The 21,993-nt window shown below is 44.7% G+C and overlaps 4 protein-coding genes and 1 long non-coding RNA gene across 6 annotated transcripts; 3 read left to right on the top strand and 2 right to left on the bottom strand.

Moving 5' to 3' along the window:
- The first annotated feature begins 512 nt into the window (after positions 1-512).
- Positions 513-3,253, top strand: LOC109524574 (gastrula zinc finger protein XlCGF57.1-like). Its single transcript, XM_019884544.1, has 2 exons — positions 513-748; positions 1,640-3,253. The coding sequence occupies exons 1-2, from the start codon at positions 622-624 to the stop codon at positions 2,800-2,802; spliced, it is 1,290 nt and encodes a 429-aa protein (XP_019740103.1). The 5' UTR covers positions 513-621; the 3' UTR covers positions 2,803-3,253.
- A 1,590-nt stretch (positions 3,254-4,843) lies between these two features.
- On the top strand, positions 4,844-8,669 carry LOC109524538 (uncharacterized). Its single transcript, XM_019884486.1, has 4 exons — positions 4,844-5,278; positions 5,757-8,048; positions 8,161-8,274; positions 8,405-8,669. The coding sequence occupies exons 1-4, from the start codon at positions 5,155-5,157 to the stop codon at positions 8,629-8,631; spliced, it is 2,757 nt and encodes a 918-aa protein (XP_019740045.1). The 5' UTR covers positions 4,844-5,154; the 3' UTR covers positions 8,632-8,669.
- Positions 8,670-10,685: 2,016 nt separating this feature from the next.
- On the bottom strand, positions 10,686-16,005 carry LOC109524542 (gastrula zinc finger protein XlCGF57.1-like). Of its 2 annotated transcripts, XM_019884493.1 has the most exons (3): positions 15,857-16,005; positions 14,101-15,384; positions 10,686-11,353 (listed from the first exon to the last, which is right to left on the bottom strand). In XM_019884493.1, the coding sequence occupies exons 1-3, from the start codon at positions 15,981-15,983 to the stop codon at positions 10,779-10,781; spliced, it is 1,986 nt and encodes a 661-aa protein (XP_019740052.1). In that variant the 5' UTR covers positions 15,984-16,005; the 3' UTR covers positions 10,686-10,778. The 2 variants fall into 2 exon arrangements, with proteins under 2 accessions (XP_019740052.1, XP_019740053.1); XM_019884494.1 differs by lacking the exons at positions 14,101-15,384; positions 15,857-16,005 and adding an exon at positions 12,651-13,049 and having other exon boundaries at positions 10,686-12,115.
- Positions 11,675-17,863, top strand: LOC109524614 (uncharacterized). The gene is made up of 3 exons (XR_002169984.1): positions 11,675-11,710; positions 17,658-17,741; positions 17,826-17,863. It is a non-coding gene; the product is annotated as an uncharacterized LOC109524614 (long non-coding RNA).
- LOC109524548 (gastrula zinc finger protein XlCGF57.1-like) lies at positions 16,889-21,329 on the bottom strand. The gene is made up of 2 exons (XM_019884506.1): positions 20,193-21,329; positions 16,889-19,082 (listed from the first exon to the last, which is right to left on the bottom strand). Exons 1-2 carry the CDS (start codon positions 20,314-20,316, stop codon positions 17,470-17,472), a joined length of 1,737 nt encoding a protein of 578 aa, XP_019740065.1. The 5' UTR covers positions 20,317-21,329; the 3' UTR covers positions 16,889-17,469.
- Positions 21,330-21,993: the final 664 nt, after the last annotated feature.

The following is a 21,993-nucleotide window of genomic DNA, read 5'->3' as shown; positions in this document are numbered from 1 at the left end:
CCTTCCTTTCTTTATTTCTCTTTTTCTTTTTTAACAGTGTGAGTGGACGTTCGTCTCGGTATTACAACTTTAAAATGCTAACAATGCAGAGTACAAAAATTATTTTGGTGACATTACAATAGCTTTTCATTTTGTTAAGTTGGGAACATGATATTTTCATGAATGGCGTTTTCTTTACTTATACAAGACCCCAGTGCTTGCGGCGTGCTTAAATGAATGTGAGAATGTGGTCTTACATCCAAGAACTCGCTTTCTTGCCAGTTGAAGAAGCAACTGGAGCGAAAGCGATGCCGCTTATTGAGCGGTGGTATGTAGTTTGTCCACGTTCCGTTGCCGTACTACTTTAGCCGCAGCTCTACTTTTTGTTAGTGGATCCAAACCAGACGTGCTTCGCGGAATAATATTTCCTGAATGACTACGAAAGGTACCGAAGTCAAAACATAGTACGAATTAATTGGAGTAACACATCCTTAATTAAATCTTCGTGTCAGGCTAAATTTGTCCCGGTGCCCGTCGAACCTGTTGGAGATGTTTTAGCTTGTTAGCTGCTAACAAAGAGCCGCGTTTGTGATCAAAAATACCGCTGAGTAGAAATCAAAGTGTTGTGATTATCTTGTGACCATGTGTGCAAAAAGTTTGGAAAACAAATTCGACGATGAATTCTGTCGACCTAAAGAGCAAAAGGAACGACAACGTCAACGATTGGACGCTGGTTTCAAGCAGCCTTGCGTTGTTTTACACAGAGCAGGTTGGTACACATTTTACTGCTTGTTTATTCTCTGCTTTCTTTTGCGATAATTGCTACTTAGCTTGCTTCTTAGAGAACCCAGTGTCGTTCAGGGCTACAATCGGGCGCTTTCATTTCAAATTTGTTTGCTTGGCCACTAACCATCATGTCTCTAATGGTACAAAAAACAAAACAAGTACAACGTCCTTCTTGCCAACAAATTATGACACACTACCTGTACTTGATAGGTGATCAAACTGTTTTGAACCATTTTCATTTTATAATATCAAAATCCATGTTTCACATTTCCTTAGTCACAAATGATGGCAATTTACCTTTGTGTTTTCAGAAAAAAAGAGCACGACGGAACTATATCCGTGCCGTCAATGTTTGAGTCCGAGTTACTGTTTTTTTTTTCAAATTTCCAACAGTGTTCCTTTCCCACATAAAAAATAGCATAGGCGATTCACCTTCCATCATTTAAAATTAAGTGTCCAATTCATCTTAAAATTAGACATTCAGGGTCACATTTTTAGCGTATTCTGCTGAAGCAAAAGCAAGCCCAGCAACTGTCGTCCGTTTTCCAATCCATGGACCCTATTACAGTGTGTTAGCATCACCTACTGGTTTGAGCCTGATACAGCAGCCAAGTGGTGACTTATTTTTATTTTATTTTTTCAAATACAGGTATTGGTTTTCCTAGTTTCCGTTTTTGGTGACATCTACCAATTCTAATTAGGAACCCGACTGCGGAGTGAGAGTCGTTTGTGCCTTATGGTGTGTTCATTTTACACTGAAAGTCTGAATTTGGAGTTGTTCTAAACGTACAACATCAGAGTCACAATTCTGAGATTTGTCAGAGCAAAGATTGACTTCACCAAGCGTGTGTGTTTATCTTCTTGTGTCATGCAGACATCAATGAGGAATATGTTGATCCTGAGCAGCAGGATCTAGAGAACTTTCACGCTGAAGAGGACAAGGAACCAGGAACCCACCACATTAAACATGAAGAGCAGGAGGCTGATATCACCAAGTTGCCATTGACTGTTGTCATTGTGAAGAGTGAAGACGATGAAGCGCACAGTCGGAAGTCACGGCTTCGTCCCCGTCAAAGTAAGAAGAAAAGAAAGGCGGAGCCTCCAAGCTGCAGCCCAAGTCAACTTACGACGACAGAAGGCGGTAGAGACCATTGTGGAGGATCACAAGAGGGCACCCCCTTAGCGCCACTATCAGATTGTGATGACTTGACATCGGGCTCTCCTGACTCTGACGATGATGAACGCTCGAAAGATGACAAGACATGTCACACTCACGAGAAACGCTGGAAATGTTCTCAGTGCGGGAAAGCGTTTGATGCAAAGTATAATTTGAAAGTACACATGAGGACACACACGGGTGAAAAACCGTTTGCCTGCTCAATTTGTGGTAAAAGCTTCTCTGTAAAGGGATATTTAAGAACACACACGAGAACACACACCGGAGAGAAACCTTATGCCTGCTCAGCTTGTGGGAAAAGTTTCCCCAGACTGGGACAGTTAAAAACACACACAAGAACCCACACTGGGGAGAAACCGTTTGCCTGCTCAGTTTGTGGTAAAAGCTTCTACATAAATGGAAGTTTAATCAGGCACACCAGAATACACACCGGTGAGAAACCGTTTGCCTGCTCAGTTTGCGGTAAAAGATTCTTACTTAAGACACATTTAAGAACACACACAAAAACCCACACAGAGGAAAAGCCTTTTGTGTGTTCAGTTTGTGGTAAAAGATTCTCCAGAAACGGAAATTTAAGAACACACACAAGAACTCACACTGGGGAAAAGACCTTTGCCTGCTCAATTTGTGGCAAAAAATTCGCTGAGAAGGGATGTTTGACGAGACACACAAGAACACACACTGGAGAGAAACCCTTTCCTTGCTCGGTTTGTGGTAAAAGATTCTCTGTAAAGGGACGTTTAAGTCGGCATACGAGAACGCACACTGGAGAGAAGCCCTTTTCCTGCTTAATTTGCGGCAAGAGGTTCATCCAGAAGGTACAACTAGGAATACACATAAGAACACACACAGGGGAGTAACCGGTTACCAAACATTAAAAAAGAAGAGGAGACCCAAAACAATGTTCAAGAAGAGGAAGAGGCGAGATGACCAAGTGGCCATGGACTAGTGTCATGATGAAGAGTGAAGATGACTCGAAAGCTGATATGACACACTGACAAGAAACACGGGGAATGTTCTCAGTGGGACAACAATTTCGTTGCCAAGACAGATCAGAGTAGACTCAAAACACTTGAGAGAACTGTTGTCACTGTTTTTGTTTTATTTCTTAGTAGTTTTATTTGATTAGTGTGTGGGGGGTGGGGGGTTTCTTATGCTAATGTGTAATAACTGTTCAATATTATGATTCTGTATTTTATGCGTGAATTACCCCCCACCCCCTGCATTGAGCCACTTGCGTCTCGCGCAAGGCAAATCTTGTCTTTGAAATACCTCAAATCAAGTGTATTTCTCGAGCACTTTAAAACAACCACCGCTATGTTTCATTTTGTTAAAACGAAAAGTTCTCACTTTGGTCTCTTGATAGCAGTACACCACCGAAATTGGAATTGTGAGACACGTCCACAGCCACAAAAGGAGATTTGTCAGGGCAGACTACAAAGGAAATACTGCTGTACGTATGCTGCCGTATGATATTAAAGACAATGCAGGGGCTGAGAATCTTCCCCAGAGCAGTCACACGGTGACCATCCATTGAAGAACTGCTTTCAGCCACAGTGATTCCACACACTGACTGGCCCACGTGACATCGCAGGACATCACAGCCAAACACTTAACAAAGCCATCCATCCATTATTACCGCTGATGGTGTAGTGGTACACTCGCCGTATTTCTGAGCAGGCAGTGTGAGATCGGTTCCGCTCAGTGACCGTGTGCGTGTGAATGGTCGGATGTCTGCGACTGACTGGCGACCACTTCAGGGTGCAGTCTGTCTTTCGCCTGAAGTCAGCTGGGGTAGCAGCCAGAGCCCCCTGATACCCTGTTCAGAATAAGCGGTGTTGAAAATGGATGGGATGGATGGGCAGGGTACAAGTTGAAATGGATGCCAGTCGAACAAAGCGACAGAAAGAAAGGCAAACAAAAAGCAACGTTGAGCTTGGTTCACTACACTTATCTACAAAGAGCGCATTTATTTTATAAGCATTGATCTTCCAACAGTACAAGAAATAAACTCTTAAAATATTAAAATTATGTGTAATGTATCTTTTTTAACGACATCAACACAAATATTTCTGATAAACAACTGCTATTTCAAATCAAAGTGTGACCAAGTTCTCACTTTGGTCTCTTGATAGCAGTGCACCACCGAAATTGGAATTGTGAGACACGTCCACAGCCACAAAAGGAGATTTGTCAGGGCAGACTACAAAGGAAATACTGCTGTACGTATGCTGCCGTATGATATTAAAGACAATGCAGGGGCTGAGAATCTTCCCCAGAGCAGTCACACGGTGACCATCCATTGAAGAACTGCTTTCAGCCACAGTGATTCCACACACTGACTGGCCCACGTGACATCGCAGGACATCACAGCCAAACACTTAACAAAGCCATCCATCCATTATTACCGCTGATGGTGTAGTGGTACACTCGCCGTATTTCTGAGCAGGCAGTGTGAGATCGGTTCCGCTCAGTGACCGTGTGCGTGTGAATGGTCGGATGTCTGCGACTGACTGGCGACCACTTCAGGGTGCAGTCTGTCTTTCGCCTGAAGTCAGCTGGGGTAGCAGCCAGAGCCCCCTGATACCCTGTTCAGAATAAGCGGTGTTGAAAATGGATAGGATGGATGGGCAGGGTACAAGTTGAAATGGATGCCAGTCGAACAAAGCGACAGAAAGAAAGGCAAACAAAGAGCAACGTTGAGCTTGGTTCACTACACTTATCTACAAAGAGCGCATTTATTTTATAAGCATTGATCTTCCAACAGTACAAGAAATAAACTCTTAAAATATTAAAATTATGTGTAATGTATCTTTTTTAACGACATCAACACAAATATTTCTGATAAACAACTGCTATTTCAAATCAAAGTGTGACCTCTTTCTTAATGTTTCGTATTACTTTTACTGTCGTGTTGTTTGTCCCGGTAGGCTTGCCGTACGAACTCCACTGCAGGTTTTCCGTGTATGGTTTGTATACGTGCTGCACTTTTTTCTGAATTCTGAATATTTTAGCACCCAACGTAGTAAAGCCTCGACATTGTGCGTTGTATCATTACTTTCTTGGAACAACGCATCATAAAGTCCCCGTGTTCGTCTCGGTGTACGTCGCAGTTTAGTGTATCTTAGCTTAGTTTGCTAGCCGCTAACGACGGGACACGTTTGTTAGCAACACAAAAGCAGAGATCAACAGTGAGTTTATTGTGAGGCGAAATGTGTGCAAGAACAACAGCAGAGTACCTGGAACAACTTTCGGAAACAAAAATGGAAAAGAAGCGACAACGTCGACTACTGGATGCTGGTTTCGAGAAGCTTCGAGTTGTGTTAAACAGAGAAGGTTGATTCATTTCATACTTTGAACTGTTTATGAACTACTTGTTCTTGTTAAGTGCGCATATTGTGTGAATGTGAATAAGAGATCACGTCATTTGGGACGAGCTTTCGATCCCGTGAGTAGGTTTTAAAATTTGGCCTGGGGTTTCAAATCAAGGTTGCATGCAAACTAAGGTTTGGGTTTCAAACTAGGGTGTTCCAACATTAAAAGCGTGGCACCCCACCAGGCCTTTAAAGCACCGGGGGAAACCCTGTTGGAAGCGTGTGTGTGTGTGTGTGTGTGTGTGTGTGTGTGTGTGTGTGTGTGTGTGTGTGTGTGTTGTCCACTATAGAAACTGTTAATGTGTGTGTGTGTGTGATATCCCCTATAGAAAATCTGATGAAAAACACCCTGCAATTATTACAGTAAAACGTTATTACTTCATTTTTTTTCAATGTTTCTTGTACCAAACCATGCGGGTTTGTCTTCTTATTTCCTGCAGGCGTCAGTGAATACTATCTTCATCCTGAGCGACAGCAGCCAGAGCCCCATGGCAGAGAGGAGCCAGATTCCCCCGACATTAAATTGGAAGAAGAGCCAGAGGCCCTCAACTTTAAAGCAGAAGAAGAGCCAGAGCCCCCCAGCCTGAAAGCGGAAGAAGAGCCAGAGCCCCTCAGCATGAAAGCGGAAAATGAGCCAAAGCCCTGTCACATTAAAGAGGAAGAGCAGCAGTATGAGGTCGCCATGTTGCTTTTGCCTGTTGTGATTCTGAAGCGTGCAGATGTAGGTCAAGGTGAAAGTGGGGAGAACACAAAGGCCAAACCTCCAAGCAGCAGCTCAAGTGAACACATGACAGCAGAAGGCGATGGAGACCCCTCTGGACAATCCCAAGCACACTGCATCCAAGCTCCACCACCAGATGGGGAGGACGTGACGTCACACTCTTCTGACACTGGAGACGAACACTCCAGAGATGAAATGAAACATCACACCGACAACAAGCTCTGGAAATGTTCTCAAGGTCCTCCCCAATCACACGGGCCAGTCACCACCCTAGACGAGCCGAAGTCCAGTCGTGGAATAAGCGACTCTGTATTTGTTCGCGCATACCAAAAAAGAAGCCAAAAAAGAGCATACAGCAAGAGACATTATTGCTTGTATTGTTCGAAGCCTTACGCAAAGATGGCTCGACACCTCGAAAGTGCACATCAAGATAAGAGTGACGTGGCTACGGCCCTCAGCTTTCCAAAGGGGTCAAAGGAGAGAAAAAAGCAGCTGGATTACATCCGCAACCGGGGCAACTTTGCATACAATACTTCCGTTTTGGAGTCAGGCAAGGGGGAGCTGGTGCCATTTAAGCAACCGCCTAAAGAAGCGCAAGGAAGTGATTTCATGCACTGTACCTACTGTCAAGGGCTTTTCTCAAGGAAGGTCTTGTGGCGACATATGCAGACGTGTGGTTTTAAACCTGGATCGATCCCCAGCAAGCCAGGGAAGAACCGGGTCCAGTCACTGTGTACGTACAGAGGTCCGATGCCTTCCCACATGAGCAAGGAACTGTGGGGCGTCATCAGTGCCATGAATCGAGACCCAATCACAGATATCATCCAAAATGACAAGGTCATCATTGACATCGGGCAATGCCTGTTAAACAGCGGTGGAACATGCACAAAAAACCTGGAGCTTGTGAGAGGCAAGTTGAGACAAATGGGGAGGCTTGTTTCAAGAGCAAGGATGAGCACCTCCTTGAAAAAATTTGAAGACTTCATCGATCCGCAGAGGTACACGGAGACGGCTGAAGTTGTGAAGGTGATGTGCCGGTATGACGGCAAAGCGGGGAAGGGCATCAATCCAACACTGGCCAACAAACTTGGGGATGACCTGGTGGAAGCGAGCAAATTATTGACAGCTGAAGGTTTAATCACAGGCAACCAAGCGCTGGTCAAGAAAGCCACCGAGTTCCAAGAAGTCCATCGGGAAAAGTGGAACCAAATTATTGGGACTATGGCGCCGAGGAACATCAGGGAGTCACGATGGAAAGTGCCCACCGTTTTGTCTTTTACTGAAGACGTTCAGAAACTGCACACGCATCTCAACCAAATGCAAGATCACTTCTGCAAATCCCTTGCCCAACGTCCTTCCGCCGAGGGCTGGGTGGAGTTGTCAAAGGTGTGTCTCAGCCAGGTCACGCTTTTCAACCGACGCAGGGAGGGAGCAGTTGCCAAAATGCCCTTAGCAGCATTTTTGGCAAGAGACCCCGTCGGTCCGCACGAGGATGTGGACTGGGCACTCTCGATAGTGGAGAGCAAACTCTGCCGGCACTTCACAAGGGTTATCTTCATGGGCAAATATGGCCGACCCGTTCCAATTCTCCTGACACTCAAAATGCTGCGTGCGCTACAACTCCTTGTTTGGCTGAGAGAGCAATGCGGTGTTCTTAAAGACAACCAATACCTCTTTGCAAGGCCCGGCGTCCTGACGCATGTCCAAGGTTCAAATTGCCTCCGTGGCCACGTAAAGCTTTGCGGTGCCAAGTTCCCCACGTCGCTTACGTCCGCCAGAATGCGGCAGCATGCGGCAACCTTGTCCACGGTGCTGAACCTGACCAACAACGAAATGCTCCAGCTGCCAAACGTTCTCGGGCATGACATCACAGTCCCTCCTGAGTTCTCTCGAGTCCCAGAGACGACCATGCAACTTGCCAAGATCAGCAAAGTTTTGATGGCGCTCGAACAAGGAAGATTAGCTGAATTTCAGGGACAGAACTTGGGTCAAATTGGAATATATCCACACGGTGTGTTATTTGATTGGATTTTTTTTTTGTTGTTGTTGTTGAATGTTTTGTCCATTTCTTTGTTCTTTGGCTTGCTCACTTTAATATTCTGTTTTCTAAATTGAATCTACAGAAAAGGTTTTTGACAGCAGCGATGACGATGGTGAGACCGTTGCAGTGGAAGCCTGTTCGACCGCTGGCGGGACGGTGACCGCAGCTCGAGGAGCAAGTTCGACTCCCATTGATGGTAAATGCTACCGCTGGACTCTGTTGTCCTAAACTTTTTTTATTATTTTTTTTTTTTTGCTGTACGTCTTTGTGAAAATGTTGATTCCTGTGTTATCGCTCACTGAGCTGTCTGTCCTAAATCATGTTAGCTAAAGCACTGCAGAGGAGGAACACACGTTGGAGCCACCAAGAAGTCCAGGCAGTGAAAAAGCACATGAGTCGTTTCATCACCTCTTGCATTGTTCCAGCAAAGTATGACTGTGACAAATGTTTAAGAGCCGAACCAGAAGCTCTAAAGAACCGCAGCTGGCAAAGTGTGAAATTTTACGTGTACAATCGCATTCAGGCCAAGAAAAAGAAAACGCTGTGTGAATAATGTGGAGCTGAAGCCAATAAAAGTTGTATTCGATACAAGTTCATTGAATGTCTGTAAGAGTTTGGGAGACCTGCGAAAAGTCACTGCCGCTTATTGTTGTAACCTCGTCTCTTTGATGTCCTCCCAAGTGACTTTGAGTCCAAACAGTTTTTGCTGCGACTTCCTGCAAGACACTGAAAGTAGCAGTGACCCACCTCTTACAGTAGCTTGAAGTTGTTTATTTGAACTTTTTTCCCTCCCTTTTCTAAATGATCATACACACCGGCAGTCATTACAAACAACCTGAGAACTTGTTTGTGGTTCTATAAACCAGAAGAACCAGTTTGGATTGTACCCCGCCTATTGTCCAGAAAACAGGAAGAAATTGAATTTGTGTCTCCAAGATGAATGTTTTTAAAATGCACGACGGACGAGAACAGATTGTAGTTGTGATAAATGGTTGTTTCGCCTATCAAGGGGATGACGGACACATAAGAATTAGTCTGAAAATGACCACCTAAATGTACTTCTGCTCCTTTCATTTTATGGACAATAAATTGACCGAGCAACGCGCATCAAACTGCTCGCATTATGACAAATCACTGGAGAAAAATCTTCAATTTTTTTTTCTGAGACAAAATTTAGAACAAATGAACTGTTTTTGTAATGAAGATGTCGAGACCATAAGAGCTGTATTTTTTTGATTGGACATACGCCAAAATGTTTGATTGGTTTTGTCATTTCCGTGCTTCATTGTAATGTGTTTGAATTATGATGGATATTGATTAATATAAAACAGACGGTGTATGGATGTATAGATAGTAACCTACCGTGGTTATTTACAGGGAAAATAAATGGTTAAAAAGCTTCTCCTGAAGCAAGGCCAATTGAAAGTATTGCTCACACATTTTTTCAGATGCAATTACATATTTCCGAATGCGTCCAGCCGACTGCGCGAGCGTTACGCACGTGTTTTGTCTAAGTGCACTTGCCGTAGGTTAGCGAAGACGGCCAGCCTACGGCGCATGCGTGTTCAAATTGTGCCAGAGACAGATTCGATTTTATTTTGTTTTTTTATACTATTACAAAAGTACACTATTAGTTTGCAATAAAACTCCTGCTGTAAATTGTGTCCGACTCTAATCGATAATTGCAGATGGCAAAATTGTCTTCAGCAAATGAGGTCCTACATATTTTTTAAATGACGCATCCCAAGTGCAGCATTTCCCTCGTTTCACGCCTTTTACCTCCGCAGTGACGACCTGGCGGATGCTTCTTTAAAACCAGACGACGACCATTACTTTCGGGTACAGCCCCAAATTAGAATGACTAATAGCCACTACTGCGATTTTGTGACGTGGGGTCAGGACAGGATATCAATTCGGCGAGTTAAATTCGACGTCGATTTTTTTAACGTTGAAGCCGCGAGAGTTCATTTCTTGTACCGCCATATCATTTTGCCAGAGTTGTTAGGGAAATGGTATTCTAGAAGTGTTCGCTAAATTGTATTCTACAAGCCGAGGGCCGACCGGGTGCGGGATCCACTTGTGCCACATCAGACCATGGGAAGGACAAATGTTGGGAAGGCCAGTCGGGTGAAATAAAATGGCAGTGTCCAAAACATGCGACAGCACGTGTCAACTCCTCTAGTTTCTGTTTATTTGGCACTCCTTAAAGTTTCCCAAAGCCCCCCAACTGCGCTTCTTGCTCTTATGTTGACCAGAGAAGGAGACAAAAAATGCCAATTACTGTACAGAACTGGAAACGAATACAAGCCCGAGGTTTACCTTCTAACAGCTGACATTGATGATAGGCCGCCGTAATTCGCCCATTGCGTCATGGAAAGCGGTGACACGTCAGCCAAGCTTTGTCGCCTGTGTGATTCTCACGTGCCGCTGTACACGACAACACATTTCTGGCATATTTGATACCGGCAAGAAAGATTTGAGACTTTGAAGTTTGACTACAAGTTTTTTTTCTTTACTTGGTAGAGGTTATTCTGTTAAGATTTTTTTTTTTTTTTTGCAGCGAACAGTACATCGAAATGGAAGATAGAAAGCTACTCACTCGGGACATAATTTCAAACCATTATTTATATTTGACTCAGAATCACATGCAGCATACACTTTTCCATTCTACCCAAAAAAGACAGCGTCAATTTCATCGCTTCATCGCTTGCTGCTCTTCTCACCAGCACACTTGTGCGTCTTAACATGATGCTGACAAGAGAATCTTTTATCACAAACCGAGCAGGCAAAAGGCTTCTCCCCAGTGTGCGTTCTTGAGTGTTTGACTAAATCGGTCTTTGTTGTAAATCTTTTACCACAAACCAAGCAGGTAAACGGTTTCTCTCCAGTGTGGGTTCTGACGTGTTTTTCTAAATTCCCCTTCTGAGTGAAGCCTTTACCACAAACTGAGCAGACAAAGGGTTTTTCCCCAGTGTGTGTTCTGGTGTGTTTCCTTAAATGTCCCTTCTGTGTGAATATTTTACCACAAACCGAGCAGGCGAAGGGTTTCTCCCCAGTGTGTGTTCTTGTGTGTCTTGTCAGGCTTTCATTTACAGAAAATCTTTTGCCGCAAACTGAACAGACATAAGGTTTCTCCCCAGTGTGCGTTCTTGTGTGTACAGCGAAATGTCTCTTTGTGGTAAATGCTTTACCACAGACCGAGCAGGCAAAACGTTTCTCTCCGCTGTGTGTTCTTGCGTGAGTTGTTAAATTTGTCTTTCGAGAGAATCTTTTACCACAAACTGAACAGGCAAAAGGTTTCTCCCCGGTATGTGTTCTTGAATGTGCTCTTAGGCTTCCCTTCTCAGAGAAAACGTGACCACAAACCGAGCAGGCAAAAGGTTTCTCCCCAGTGTGCGTTCTCGTGTGCGTTTCCAAGTGTCCCTTCTGAGTGTATCTTTTCCCACAAACTGTGCAGACAAAAGGTTTTTCGCCTGTGTGTGTTCTTGTGTGTGTTTCTAAATGTCCCTTTTGAGTGAATTTCTTACTACAAACCAAGCAGGCAAAAAGTTTCTCCCCGGTGTGTGTTCGTCCATGTCTTTTTAAACAGATCAGTGCAGAGAATCGTTTACTGCAAACTGAGCAGGCAAAAGGTTTCACTCCAGTGTGGATTCTCATGTGTACTCTCAAAGAGTACTTGCCATCCAAGCTTTTCCCACACTGCATGCATTTCCAGTGTGTGTTGTCAGCGGGAAAGGTCGTGTCACCTTTAGTGTGTTCATCGTCATCCTCTTCATCAGTTTCAAGAGAGTGTGTCGTTATGTTGTCATCTGACAGTGGAGTCCAAAGCCTGCCTGCTTGTGACACGCCACAGCGGTCTCCATCACCGTCTTCATCGTCACCTTCAATCTTGACAATAACACAGGGGAATGGCAACTTGGTGATTTCAGCCTCCTCTTCCTCTTTAATGGACGAATGTTTTGGCTCCTCTTCTTCCTCTTTAATGACGGGGGAATCTGGCTCCTGTTGCTCGGGACAAATACATTTTTCACCAATGTCTGTAGGACACAAGAAGACAACCACATGCCGTATGTAATTAGTGACACTCACGATATATTCCGAAATCAATTCCGTTTCGTTGATTGTTAAATGTGACCTGGTCTGAGGTAATGCCAGAAAGTGTGTTTACTATTACAGCAGAGGAAGTTACAGCAATAACTGAAACCGAAAAAGAGGAATCCCCTCAACTTACCAGGCGAGTAAGATGAGCGAAAGAACAAAGATGAAAATGGAAATGATCAAATAAAGGTGAGAATAAAATGATCTGTCGATCCATCCATTTTTCTAATTATCGTGGAGCGAGTCAGTCGTTTTCGTGAGAAAGCATCACCCCGCAACCCTTTCAGATAAGCCTGAAATGCTGGTTTGACCCCTGGGGGCCCATCATCAGATCCACCGTGTACAGATTCACATCATTCATAACATCTACGACTTTACGAATAAGGATTCCGTTTCTAAATAAAACGGTGTTTTTTAACAACAGAAAGTAATGACTGACCGCTTCCGACAAGTGAGACGACGAAGCGAACACACCTGCCCCGTGAAACACATCTGGAGGCTTCTTGGAAACGGTGTCCACGAGATGATGTCTCTCGTTTTCCTCTTTTGTTCGATTCAGCTCCCCGCCGTACTCTTCTTTCACACATTGAGCACACATTACCACACGAACATCGCAACACTTTACTTTCACATTGACGGCGTGCGGAAAACAAACGCTTGGCTTTGTTAGCGGCTAGCAAGCTAATCCAAAACAAGCCAAGAAACGCTAAACTCGCTTGAGAAGCTTCGACGTTGATGGTGCGGTTCAGGCCCTCTGTGCGATCACGTCTTATTTGTTTCCAGTGGCGACAAACTGCGAATATATCGTCGTGGCGACGGAGACTCAAACGCCCGCACCAGGCCTCTGAACCACCGCGAAAAAAGAAAAAGAAAAATCTTTATTGACACTTGCAATCGGAACACCGTGTCAAGTCTTGTTCAAGTTGTGCACGTGAGGATGGGGACTCCAAGTGGACAACGATGATACCTGCAGCCTGGCCCGCACCTCACCTTGAGCTCAGCTCGAAGCTCGCTGATGGTTGGAAATCTTTGTTTGACTTGCTCAGTTGGAGCGTGGTATGAGTTATAATTAGTTGAGTGCCAGATTTAAGAAAAATACTGTCACGAGTTTTGTTTGGCATTAAAACTAAACGTTAGTAAGATTGTGGAAACATGTCATTTGTATGACTAATGTATTGTGCTTTGTTTGAAGGAATAATTTGATACACTTGTCAGACGATCACAAACATTTTTTCATGTCTTATTCGGTGCGTGATCTTGAAGGTGCTTTTGCCGCTCGTTGAGCTACATAGTATGATCGACACTCGTTTGAAAATGTCTGCGTCTTCGTTCGTGAATCCAAGGTGGCGCTATAGGTATGTGCCAAAAATTGTGCAATCATATTATTCTTTTTAGCCGCTCGAGCCATGTGCACACATGTATTACAGTATCAGTTACTTTTTTCTCTCATGTCGAATCGCGTCTCTTGATTTGCACATAACTTGTCCGTGTGGAGTTGCCGTACAATTTCCTCGGCCCCTCCACTCCCGTTTGCCTTTTGCGGAACCAAACCCGCTGCGCTAAATACGTTTTCTTGATTTAACGAACGACCGTAACGAAGCCTCAAGCGCCCTACGTCCAAAACTACCGTACTGGGGTAAAATATCTGCGTTTAAATCCGTAGTTAACCTCGCATCACGCTTCTTTAGAAAGCTTAGCTGAACTTGCTAGCCGCTAACAAAGAAGCTGTTCTTGAAGAGAACAAAATGCCGGACACTCTCCCACTTTGAAGTCTTGTACTTTATTCAGGTTTACATGCTCCCATCTTCGCACAGAGAGTCAAATGATTCTTCTTCTGTTGTCAATTTAAAACCTCACTGACTGCTGCTTTTGTCACCTGTGCACTTGTGTGCCTTAACATGATGATTACAAGAGAATCTCTTACCGCAAACTGAGCAATCAAAGGGTTTCTCCCCAGTGTGCGTTCTCGTGTGCCTGATTGAATCTCTCTTCCGAGTGAATCTTTTACCACAAACTGTGCAGGCAAAGGGTTTCTCTCCGGTGTGGATTTTGGCGTGTCTTCTTAAGGTTCCCGTGTCAGAGAAGGATATGCCGCAAACGGAGCAGACAAAAGGTTTCTCCCCAGTGTGGGTTCTTGTGTGTCTCACTAAATATGGCTTCAAAGTGAACCTTTTACCACACACTAAGCAGGAAAAAGGTTTCTCACCGGTGTGCGTCGTCTTGTGCGATATTAAGTATGCCTTCCAACTGAATGTCATGCCACACACTGAGCACGCAAAAGGTTTCTCCCCAGTGTGTGCTCTCGTGTGTCTTCCTAAACTTCCCTTTGTAGAAAATCTTTTGCCACAAACCGAGCAGACAAAGAGTTTCTCACCCGTGTGTATTCTTAAGTGCCTTCTTAAGCTTCCCTGTCCAGAGAATCGTTGACCGCAAAATGAGCAAGCAAAGGGTCTCTCTCCAGTGTGTGTTCTCGAATGTGTTGTTAAATTTCCCTGAGTCGTGAATGCTTTCCCGCAAAACGAGCAGGCAAAAGGTTTCTCGCCAGTGTGCGTTCTGATGTGTCTTGCTAAGCTTCCAGCTTCGGAGAGTCTTTGTCCGCAAACTGAGCAAGCGTAAGGTTTCTCGCCGGTGTGTGTCCTTGCGTGTGCCTCCAAATTTCCCTTCTGAATAAATCTTTTGCCACAAATTGAGCACTGGAAAGCTTTGTCCCCTTTGTGTATTCTCGTGTGAAGGTTCAAACCCGACTTTGAACAAAATGTTTTCCGACACTGAGAACATTCCCAGCGTTTGTTGTCATTATGACATGCCACTTCCCCATTCGATTGTTTGTCCTCCTTCATGTCAAGACAGTTTGATGTTATGTCCTTACTATCTGATAATGGCGCAAAGAGGCCGTCCGCTTGAGATTCTCCAGAATGGTCTCCACCTGCCTCTGTTCTCAAATGTTGACCTGAGCTGCTGCCAGAAGGCCCCGCCCCTGCGTTCTCCTCAACGCCATCGTCATCCTCTTCACTCTTCAAAAGGACAACAATCAATGGCAATGTGGTGATTTCTTCCTCCTTCTCTTCCTCTTTAATGTTGAGGGGCTCTTCCTCCTCTTTGATGTAGGAGGGCTCTGACTCCTCCTGTGTCATGAGGAGATCCTCGTTGTCCTCCTCCTCCTCTTGAAAACGATGGGACTCTGGCTCCTGCTGTTCAGTACACACATCTGCAGGACACAAGAACACAAGCATGTGGTGGATCAGCGCATGGATAAAGGACACATTTTGTGAGGTATAAACGGCAGCACGTGATCATTGGAAAGTGTTTGACTCGACCTGAACCGAGTCCAAATTTTTGATTAAAGTGAGTCTTTTGTGTATGCTGCCTTGTCCTCGGTGCAAATGGTTCACATCAGCAGGCCACATTTACTTACTACTTTTAAAATCAAGAAACCAGGAAAGTCAGTTACTTTTTTAAAGGTAATTGTGGCAACGCTACACATAAACCAGATTCGGGTTCAAATCATCTTCAGAAGCCCTATAATTGGGCAATATACTTGGAACCCAATCATGTAAAAATAACTGTCACGTCTTACAGTGCCACGGTAACCCAAAACGAGGATTACGTACAAAAAGAGGGAACATTTCGAATGTTACATTAACAGAAGTCACTGAACAACACTCACGAAGCGAACAAACCTGCTCGGGGTGCTTCATCTTGAGCCTCTTTGAAAACAGCATCCCGGGGTTGACGTTGTCTCTCGTTCTCTTCCTTGGTTTGGCACAGTTCCTCGTCGTACTCGTTTTTCGCATTTTTTGTCAACATTTTCACGCGATATTCACGCCTAATCTGGTTGGCGACGTTTTGTCAACAAACGCGTGAGCGGCGAGCAAGCTAAACAAAGCTCAACTAGGCCGAGAAGCTTCACCGTGCACCGAGAACAATTTATCCGGACACGATTTTATAAATGATTTGTTCAGCCCACTAAAGTAGTGATGCAGCGCACCCAGTCGAGGCTTCAGTCCGTTTAGTACTTAAGAGAAATGTTTTGTTACCGGTAGCGTGGTTACGGAAGAAAAACGTACCTGAAAGGCGAACTGCAGCTAAAGTTGTACGGCAATTCCACTAGGACAAACTTCTCGTGTCCAGGCAGGCCGGCCACTATGACGAGCCTTCTTTTTGAAGCTCGTGGAGACGTTCCAGTTGCACTGTCTGTACAGCAATTCATTTTTGCTTCGTCAAAAGAATTTCAGATATCGTACTATGCTCCGATCCATATTAAATTATTCGACAAAGACGTCACCGATGAGGTTGACGTGTATTGTGGTCACATTATATTTCTGCAGATTTATATGGCAACGTTTGCGACATTGATAGTCTGCCTTGTTAGAACTAAATCAGATTTATTTTAAAACTACACGCTATGCAACAGCCATTTAAGATGTGTGACGTCTTGAGTTGAGTGTTGCTTTCGTGACGTCAGTGCAGTCAAAGAGATCTCAAGAATATACTGGTATTGCTATATTGTATGTACTTTTTCTGAGGGAAATATACACAGAAGCAGCCACGCGAGTTCATTGGAATTAGCCAAACATCAAGCAAGGGCAGGACAGCAGGAGGAATGATTACAAAATTTTGTTCGGTGTTTGTTGAGGACATACCGTATTCTACCGCATCATTTGGAGCCTGTGGATGAAATTGTAACGTGCACTTCATTTACAGTCCAAAGATCAGATTAGGTCAATTTATTACTAGTCAGCATCTGACTGCAAAACAACCCGCGGTTGTGCAATATCCACATAAAATCGTTGGATGCTAGCACTTTTTTCCCCAGAGCAAAATGGCATCCATTTCTTTTCTTTTTTTTGGCCCATTTCAAAGACGAGGGAAAGCTGCTCCAGCCAACACTGCGGTGCAGCGCTCTGTTTAACTGTAAAGCATCAACTCGATTTTGAGTTCGAACAAGTTTCCCATGTTGTCACTACGCGCTCACACGCCAAATGGACACCCCGCATCCGCAAATGTTGCATACATAAAAAACAACGTCCTCCTTTTTAAAAGTACCTGAAAATGTACGTTGGACAATAATTTCAGTCTGAAAATATGACATTCATGTGCGTGTTGAATCTACGTCAATTTTACACCACAAGTGTGAAAACTCAAGTGTTGTCTTAAACTGAGACCAACATGGACACAAAAGCGGGGAAGTACCGAACACTCTCACTCTTTAGACTTGTTTGGTCTTGAAGATCCCATCTACTGCTAACATGTTTCCCTCTTCGCAAAAAGAGTAGAAATGTATTTGGTTTCTTTAAGGCTTTGTTGTTGGCTTGTTGCTATTCACACCAGTGCACTTGTGCTTCTTCACCTGGTTCTTCCAAGAAAATCTTTTGCCACAAACTGAGCAGGTAAAAGGTTTCTCTCCAGTGTGCGTTCTCATGTGTTTGCTTAAGTATCCCCTCTGAGCAAATGTTTGCCCACAGGCTGGACAAGGAAAAGGTTTCTCTCCAGTGTGCGTTCTCGCGTGTGCTTCCAAATGTCCCTTCTGAGTGAATCGTTTACCGCAAACCGAGCAGACAAAAGGTTTCTCCCCAGTGTGGGTTCTTGCGTGGGCTCTTAAATTGCCCTGCGCAGAGAATCCTTGACCACAAACTGTGCACGGGAAAGGTTTCTCTCCGGTGTGTGATCTCATGTGACTTGTCAAGTTTTGCTTTGTAAAAAATCTTTTGCCACAAACTGAACACGCATGAGGTTTCTCCCGAGTGTGCTTCCTTGTGTGCGTTAATAAAGATATCTTAAAAGGGAAGGTTTTACCACAGACCGAGCAGGCAAAAGGTTTCTCCCCTGTGTGCATTCTCGTGTGTGCTATCAAAGATAACCTAAAAGTGAATTTTTTACCACAAACTAAGCAAATAAAAGGTTTCTCCCCAGTGTGTGTTCTTGTGTGTGCTCTTAAATACCACTGCGTAGAAAATCCTTTACCACAAATGGAGCAATCAAAGGGTTTTTCTCCACTATGTGTTCTCGTGTGTCTCCTCAACTGTTCCTTGTTAGCAAACCTTCTCTCGCAAACTGAGCAGACAAAAGGTTTCTCACCAGTGTGTATTCTTGTGTGACTTTTTAAGTTACCCTTCTGAGAGAATGTTTTCCCACAAACTGAGCAGATGAAAGCTTTTTCCCCAGTGTGTGTTCTTGTGTGCACTTCCAGGTGTGACTGTGCTGGGAATTTTTTACCGCAAACTGAGCAACCAAACGCTTTCTCCCCGGTGTGTATTTGTCTGTGTTTTCCCAAAGTTTCCCGGGCAGCAAATCTTTTACCACAAACTGAGCAGGCAAAAGGTTTTTCACCCGTGTGCGTTCTTGTGTGCCGTTTTAAGTTTCCCTTTGCGGAGAACCTTCGCCCGCAAACCAAACAGGCGAAAGGCTTCTCCCCGGTGTGTGTTCTGGTGTGTGCTTTCAAGTGTGACTGTGCAGGAAATTTTTTACCACAAGTTGAGCAATCAAAAGCCTTCTCCTCGGTGTGCACTCTCACGTGTACTTTCAAACCCCACTTGGAGCTAAATGTATTCCCACATTGCGAACATTTCCAGCGTGTCTTGCTTGTTTTTTTGTGGCATGTCCTACCACGTTGAGGGTGTGCGTCATTGTCAGAGTCAGCAGAGTGCGATATTATGTCATCACCATGTGATTGTGGTGCTAAGTTGTTGGCGGTTTTCGATGGTCTATTGTGGTCTCCATCAGCCTCTTCTTCATCACCTTCAATCTTCACAATGACGCAAGGGAATGGCAACTTGGTGAGATCCACCTCCTCTTCTTCCTCTTCGGAGTAGTCGCGCTCTGGTCCTCCTCCTTTCCCATCTTTCTCTTTTACGTGGGGGGAATCTGGATCCTGTTGCTTAGGATGAAGGTATTTTTGATTGATGTCTGCGGGGCACAGGAAGACAAGCACACATGGTTTGATAAAATCGAAGATCACATTGGTGACTTGGATGTTGCATCATACCATTTGGAGGGTGATCTATTTTCAGGTTGTTTGGCAAGCTACATGAGCAAAAGCAAGTGAAGATAAGTGAACTGGATTTTTTTTTTTCAAAGTTTAAGTGTCTATTCCAGGGGTAGCCAACCCTTGGCTCGCAAGCCGCATGCGGCTCTTTGGCTGGTTCAATGCGGCTCCCAGGCTTTCACGCAACAAGCGTCGAAAACACCTCGGCAGTAGCGATGCCATTCAAACAAGGCGCAAACTTCACAGAAAGTACTACGTCAGCCTGTCATCAATCCCGTTACTTGACTGACATAGAAGGCAACCAATCAGATGACTGCATCACCGCTCATGCGCAAACAATGGCGCTAAGCTAGTCAGCGAATTACCTCTGATTTTAAGGCAGGGGTGCCCAATACGTCGATCAGAATCGACCGGGAGCCAGCGAACTGGTCCCAAGTCGGCCGCAAGTGTGTGTGTGTGTGTGTGTGTGTGTGTGTGTGTGTGTGTGTGCGCACACGCACATGCGCGAGGAAGGGTATGATGCGGCTCTTTGCAGTAACACAGTAAAAAAATTGGCTCTTCGTCTCTGACTGGTTGGCCATCCCTGGTCTATTCCTTCAAACTTTACCTCAAACCAACCACCTCCTCTGTCCAGAATGGACATTTTGGGAAAAAGTCGTCAGATACTTAAGTTTTCACTTGGACTTACTCTTTAACACAACTTTTGGCCTCTCGACCCAAATCAGCAAAATTCCCTGGTCGCAAATGCGTGAGTAGATGAAAGGTTTACTTGCAGTCTCAAATTTTCCAGACAGAATGACTCCATTGAGGGTTAGTCAGGGGCCATGAGCCGAGCATGTTGAATATTTGACACTGAATGTTGCATTTGTATGTCATTTGATCGGAATTCAATTCATTGTTTCAGACGGCACCAATATACTTCCATAAATAAAGACGTGCTTAACCCAAATATTGGCTTGACTCGTCTTGCTTGATTTTTTTTCACTACAGTGGTACTTAATCGTGACTTGTAAATGGGAAGGTGAACCAACCTGCTCTGTGTAACACACCTCGAGGCTGCTTGCGCACAACGTCCAGAAGTTGACGTTGTGGCTTGTCATCCTTTTTCGTCCCAGAAAGTTTTTCCACGTCTTCTGCTGACTTCCTGGCACACATGTTTCCAACGATAACCACAACGCTTTACGCGCACACTCGATCTCTGTGTCTCCCACGTCGGCGACTCTTTGTTAGCGGCTAGTAAGCTAGGCTAAGCTAAGCTAACCTTACTTAAGAGGCTTCAACGTGCACCCAGACCAATTTATCCGGACTCGAAATGTCAATCGATGTTGTTTTAGTCAGGTAAAATGGCGAAAAGGTGCAATTTATCGATGTTTAGAGCGTGTGTCGAAAAAAGGCGTCCACTTCTTTGTTCAAACTTCGCACCCAGCTAAGCTCGCCTAAACTAAGCTAAGCTAGCGACAAAGGCTTCAACGTGCCCCGAGACGATTTCCTCCGGACAAAAACATTTCTTTGAATGACATATTCGTACGGTAAAGGAGCGATATTAACGTCTCGGGGCGAGGCTTCTCGGTGTTCAGTTCTAATAGTAAAGAATAATTTCGTGAAGCGCGTCTGTTTACTCAGAGCGAACTCGAGCCGGAGCGGAAAATGTACCGGAACGCACCCGGCTAAACAACTTGCTACACCCAAGCAGTTAACGTACAATGTGACAGTGACACTCCAGCCTCGGAATTGATTTATATGTATACAATATCCATGGATGTGACATGTTTTTCAGAAATGTGTCCCACCTCAAAAGGTAGCACATTTGGGCTCCAAGAGGACCGGAGTTGATTTGCACATTCCAAGTGAAGAAGCACTAAGCAAGATACTGAATATTATCTGAGCCTGCTACAAGTTAAACTAAAGCGGCGTATTATTATGTATTCCTTTTAAATGTGTCATTCGGTTTATTAATTGTGGTAAAAATGCAACGGTGACATCCATCCATCCTTTTCTTTCTTTCTCTTCTTTAGTCCTCTTGCACTTCATGGCCCGTAGAGCCACCCATAGCGACCAGGTCTCTCCATCTCAGTCTGTTGTGGGCAAGGTGTTGTTCCAGGGTCACATTGCAGGCCCCAAGGTCCAGGGCTATTACGTCCAGCCAGCAAGTGCGGGGGCACCTCTGGGTCGTCTCCAGCCGGCTTGCTGCGGATGACACGGCCAGACCATCGCACTCGCCGCATTGCTGAGAGACGAGAGGCTGGTGGCTGTTTGGTTTTGTCTCTTCGAGCCCGATATGTGATGTACTCGGTCCACAAAATACCTTCAATCATCCTGAGGGCCCCGCAGTCAATCAATCCATCCAGTCATCCATTTTCGAATCAGATTCTCAACTCTCAACTCAACAGTATTTATAGAGCACTTTCAAACAGCCATCGCTGCATACAAAGTTCTGTACATGGAGCAACTAACATATACAACAGTAAAGCAATAAATCACTCACAAAGATTCTCCTCACAAGGGTCTTGGCGCGTTGGATCCTATCAAAGCTGTCTACGGGCAGTCGGCGGGGGACACCCTGAACCGGTTGCCAGTCTATTGCAGGCCACGCACAGACAAACAACCATCCGCGCTCACAATCACACCAAGAGACTATTTCGAGTGTGAACCTGCCGTGACCGTTAATTGCTTTACATTTGAATTGAAGCTTCATTAACATTGCTCTACTGACCGGCACACTTGCGTCTCTTAACCTGACACTTGACATGGAATCTTTCAAAACACACACACACACACACACACACACACACACACACACACACACACACATACACACGCCGCAACTGGACC

Source organism: Hippocampus comes, unplaced genomic scaffold, assembly GCF_001891065.2.
Source record: "Hippocampus comes isolate QL1 unplaced genomic scaffold, H_comes_QL1_v1.1 scaffold21, whole genome shotgun sequence".
Lineage (NCBI taxonomy): Eukaryota > Metazoa > Chordata > Actinopteri > Syngnathiformes > Syngnathidae > Hippocampus > Hippocampus comes.
This window is presented reverse-complemented; position numbering and strand designations above follow the sequence as displayed.

Coding starts and splice junctions, on each gene's coding strand:
- LOC109524574 (XM_019884544.1), top strand. CDS start 622: ATGTGTGCAAAAAGTTTGGAAAACAAATTCGACGATGAATTCTGTCGA. Junction 749..1,639: donor CGTTGTTTTACACAGAGCAG/GTTGGTACACAT, acceptor TGTGTCATGCAG/ACATCAATGAGGAATATGTT.
- LOC109524538 (XM_019884486.1), top strand. CDS start 5,155: ATGTGTGCAAGAACAACAGCAGAGTACCTGGAACAACTTTCGGAAACA. Junction 8,049..8,160: donor AATTGGAATATATCCACACG/GTGTGTTATTTG, acceptor TTGAATCTACAG/AAAAGGTTTTTGACAGCAGC. Junction 8,275..8,404: donor AAGTTCGACTCCCATTGATG/GTAAATGCTACC, acceptor AAATCATGTTAG/CTAAAGCACTGCAGAGGAGG.
- LOC109524542 (XM_019884493.1), bottom strand. CDS start 15,983: ATGTTGACAAAAAATGCGAAAAACGAGTACGACGAGGAACTGTGCCAA. Junction 15,385..15,856: donor AGATGAAGCACCCCGAGCAG/GTTTGTTCGCTT, acceptor TGTGTCCTGCAG/ATGTGTGTACTGAACAGCAG. Junction 11,354..14,100: donor CTTTGATTGCTCAGTTTGCG/GTAAGAGATTCT, acceptor GTTCAGTTTGTG/GTAAAAGATTCTCTCGAAAG.
- LOC109524548 (XM_019884506.1), bottom strand. CDS start 20,316: ATGTGTGCCAGGAAGTCAGCAGAAGACGTGGAAAAACTTTCTGGGACG. Junction 19,083..20,192: donor AGGTGTGTTACACAGAGCAG/GTTGGTTCACCT, acceptor TGTGCCCCGCAG/ACATCAATCAAAAATACCTT.